The sequence below is a fragment of the Otolemur garnettii genome, unplaced genomic scaffold (assembly GCF_000181295.1).
Source record: "Otolemur garnettii isolate 467f Iridium unplaced genomic scaffold, OtoGar3 scaffold00018, whole genome shotgun sequence".
Lineage (NCBI taxonomy): Eukaryota > Metazoa > Chordata > Mammalia > Primates > Galagidae > Otolemur > Otolemur garnettii.
The window spans coordinates 20,755,825-20,760,042 of NW_003852413.1; the positions used below are offsets into that span (position 1 = coordinate 20,755,825).

The 4,218-nt window shown below is 46.5% G+C and overlaps 1 protein-coding gene across 2 annotated transcripts in view; it reads left to right on the plus strand.

Moving 5' to 3' along the window:
- MEOX1 (mesenchyme homeobox 1) overlaps window positions 1–3,674 on the plus strand; it is an 18,639-nt gene extending 14,965 nt beyond the window's left edge. The window contains exons 2-3 of one of the 2 annotated variants that reach the window (XM_003786296.3): window positions 540–712; window positions 1,797–3,674. In XM_003786296.3, coding sequence (XP_003786344.1) covers window positions 540–712; window positions 1,797–1,919 — 296 coding nt within the window. In that variant the 3' untranslated portion in view covers window positions 1,920–3,674. The remainder of the gene's footprint in view (window positions 1–539; window positions 713–1,796) is intronic. The other variant, XM_023510960.1, reaches the window with a different exon arrangement.
- Window positions 3,675–4,218: the final 544 nt, after the last annotated feature.

A 4,218-nucleotide genomic window follows, 5' to 3' on the forward strand; every position in this document is an offset into this window, starting at 1 on the left:
GCTTTGAATAGTGAGGGCTAATAGAAGTGGTTTGTAAACTTGATTGTGTTCCAGAATCATCTGGAAAGCTTGTTAAAAAAAGATTACTGAGCCCCATCCCTAGAGTTTCTGATTTAATAGGTCTGGGTGAGACCCAAGGATTTGTAGTTCTAATCTAACAAGTTGTTGGGCAATGCTGATGTTGCAGGTAGGGGACCATACTTTGGGAATTTGTCTTAGGACATCTCATCCAGAAGCTCACAGCCACTAATAATGGCATGCTCAGGGGTGGAAACCATTAGACAGCCAAGGCACAGCTTCATGTGCTTTGGGTCTAAAAGAAAGCTAAGGGGAAACATCTGAGATTGGGAGCCAAAAAACCTTCCCAATTTTTAGAGGCGTAAGATACCGGAAGGAATGAAGAGATAGTCTAGCTCTTTTCTCAGTATCCCTTAAAATAAGAGAGACGGGGAAAGGCTATCTAGATACTTAAGGATGAAAGGGAGGGAACCAAAGATCCTTCAGCCCAAGACTTCCTGTGTGGGGCCCTCTCTCTGCAGACAACCAGGAGAACCAAGGGAAGCCAGAAGGAGGCAACAAGGCCCGCAAGGAGAGGACAGCCTTCACCAAAGAGCAGCTGCGGGAGCTAGAGGCTGAGTTTGCCCATCATAACTACCTGACCCGGCTCCGCAGATATGAGATCGCTGTAAACTTGGACCTCTCTGAGCGGCAGGTATGGCTTGCAATCCCTCCTGCTCTCCCTGGACTGTCTCCTTTTTCTTCTTCCTCCACCCAGTCCAGTGGTTTTCAACTGTGGCTGCCCTTGAGAAGCACCTGAGGAGCTTTTAATAATTCTGATGTCTGGGCTCCATCCCAAGAGATGGTTTTAATTGGCCTGGGATGGGATCCAGACATCAGAATTTTTCACAGGTTCCCTGGGTGATTCTTATATGCAGCCAGGCTTGGAATCTTTGATCTGCTTATTCCCAAAGTTGAGTGCATTGAAATTTGAACAGTTGCATTTGTTCAAAATCAGAGTCTGGAGCTCCAGGAGAGCAATTTTCAGTAATAATGAGTGCAACTGGGAATCTGCATTTCTAATAAGTTCTCCAGGCGATTTGGACTTGCAGCTGATTCCTGGGCACACTGGGAGAAAAAACTGCCCTGGCCCATTGTTTTAGGCTTTCTCTCAGTGCCTCCCACCCACACTCATGCTCTGATATGGAATAACAGTAACGACAACAATGACAGTTGATAGCAGCAGTCAGATGATAGAGTGCTGTGTTTTGAATCAGAAGAGTTAGATTCAAATCCTGCCTCTATCACTTCCTAGCCCAGGGACCTCAGGGTTTCCATCTGTAAAATGGGGTTGTAATTCAAACCTGCAGATAATACTGAAGCTCAGATGAGAAAATGTGTGAACCAGAGCTACCTAAACTAAAAATTATTAGATTTTTATCTAACTGTGTTATAATTGTACCTGAAGCTAAGACTCCCAGGCCCTTGGGGAATGGAGGCTGGAAGGAAAGAGTGTAGGCACAGGAGGGGCGGAGTTCTGAAAGGCATGGGATCAGTGCTTTTCAGAACTTGTTCCCATGTCTGTCTGGGGCCTTATATGGAGATATAGGACAGATTTCTGGACATATTGGTATGTCCTCCCTTTGGTCTCAGTTCCTGGAACCTTTGGGGGAGTGGAGGGTGGCAAGTGAAAGTTCCAAGCTGGGGTACCTGGACTTGTGCCCTGGCCAGCCTGAGCATTGATGTGTCGGGGTCCCACCTGCTCCAGACTAACCAAGCTCCCTTGTTTCTTCCCTTAGGTCAAAGTGTGGTTCCAGAACCGAAGGATGAAGTGGAAGCGTGTGAAAGGGGGTCAACCCATCTCACCCCACGGGCAGGACCCCGAGGACGGGGATTCTGCAGCCTCTCCAAGTTCAGAGTGAGATTCTCCATGGAGAATAAAAAAGATAAAGAACTGAGCCCCCTACCCATCTACCTTCATCCCAATCCCACCTTCACCTTCTTCCTTCATGTCCCAGGGCAGCCTCTCCACATCTTGCAATGACTTTTGGATATGAAGCTGCCCTGCATTCCTGGAAGTCTCTGAATTGCCCAGAAAGTTCTGTCCAGCATCCCTTTTGTCTTAGCAGCCCCTTCCCAGGGCCTTTGCTCCCCATACTGTCATGGAATCATACAGAGATCCTGCCAGATGGGACAAGCCTGGAAATAGCTCCAGGGACACTGCTTCTCAGGGTTGCTTGGCTGCCACCCACCCCTCCTCCTGCCACCTTCCTCCAACATGAGCCAGGCTTCCTCCAGGTTTGGACACCACCTGGCCTGCTGGGAGAGGAGGCTTGGAACCAGCTGGTGACTCATGAAAGCAATGCTCCAAAAGAAAGGAAATGACTGAGACACACAACCTGGCCCACCTTTCCTCTCTGGGTTCCACATCTGGGCCCTTGGTTATCCCCAAACCCCAGGGAATATCAGTATGAGGAGAGTTAAGGGCAGCAACTCAGCTGCTATGAGTTAGGAACTGATCCCTGCCTCTGAACTTCTTCACTAAGTGGACAAATTTCTGAGCATTGGCTAGGAGAAGACAGAAAAATACCTGTGTAAGGCTCTGTGTTCCCATATAGGCTGTCCACACTGGCTTGATTGGGCAGATGAAAGTGAATCCAGGATAGCATCTGCTGCTTCAGAATCAATTTAGGGATATAGCTGAACTGCTGAGCAGTGCTCCAGAGAAGAGGAGCGGCTATTCCTCTCCAGATGCCTACATTTGTTGCTCTAAGGGCTGGAAAGTGGCCCCTGCATTCATAGGATAGAAGATAATATTATGGCTGCCAGGTGAGGGCCTAGAGATGTGGAACCCTGGAGGGGACAGCTCTACAGCTGTAATGTCCCTTGACTGCATAAGGGGACAAGAAAACAATTCCTCTTCCTCCACAGGATGCATTTGAGCTCTTCCTATGTCTTCCACACATGCTGTTACTATGAGAGGAACTGCTAGGTTTATGTGTGTGGACTGCTGAGATCTTAGCCAGGTCATCCCAGGATGCCACTTGAGGACTGATGGCTGAACGGTCTGGGGCAACTAAAGTCCTTGAAAGAGACAATGCCCCACCCCCACGATTGTCTCCTCATACCAGCTGGTGTTGCAGAGGGAGGTTAGCAAGAGTTTGGATCTCTCAATGTAGTTGTAATCATAAAAATAACCCCACCTCCCCACCCCAGAAAGGACAAAAGCTGGGGAAAATGATTGCCAAATGAGATGGCTGGTTAGAGCATGTATGATTTTTCTAAAGCATATGTCATATATTTTCTTAAGATTACATCAAGCTAACTGTGCAAGGTCAATTAACTTTGTAAGAAAAGTCTTGGAGAAATAAAATCAAGACAAAAGCAAAGTACCAAGGCCTTTTTCTTTACAGAGCTAAGAACCACCGATCCTGTGTGCAAACTTCTGATTCTCATCTCATGATTGTCCAGACAATGTCTAGAAGCAACAGGGGAAAGGGAAGAAATCTATACCAAGGCATCCCCCTTTAGATTCTTTAAAAAGTGGGTGCAAGGGTGAGTAACCATTGTAAAAAAAGAAAACAAACAAAAACCCCCAAAACCCCAAAACTTTTTCTCCCAAGGAAATGCATTGTCTCCATTTTCCACTGTAAAAATTTGGCTCTCAGTTTCCCTAATCTATGACCTATCTAAGAGTTAATATTCTGTAAACAAAAGATGAACTCTTTTGTTATTAAAGGAATTAAATTCAAAATATGAAAGCTTTTTTTTCAGAGTAGAAAAATACACATCAATAGTAATAAAAAATGATGTATGAAAAGATATCCCAAATTCTGGTTTTTTTAATTAAAATATTATTTGTTTCACCAAGATGTCAACAGTGGACAAAATAGAACTGGCTAGGGAAAGGGGAGGAGGGAGTCAGGAAAGAGAGACCTGGCCAGGGTCTTGCATGGAAGCAGCCTGGACCAGGTGTGGACCATGCCCAGAAGTGACATCCTCAGGAGCTAGCAAACTTAAGCAGACCCACCAAAACCAAGGTGCCAGGGGGAAGGTGGCTCTGTTGGCTAAGGTTCAGGTTCAGCCAAGCAAAAGGGACACTCTCATCACTCCAACCCTCCCTCCTACTGGAAACTGGACTCCATGGCTTTGAGGGACATCACCCTCTTCCGGTTTTCCTCATCTGTCCCAAATGTCCCTTTTCTGTCTCCCATGCAGACC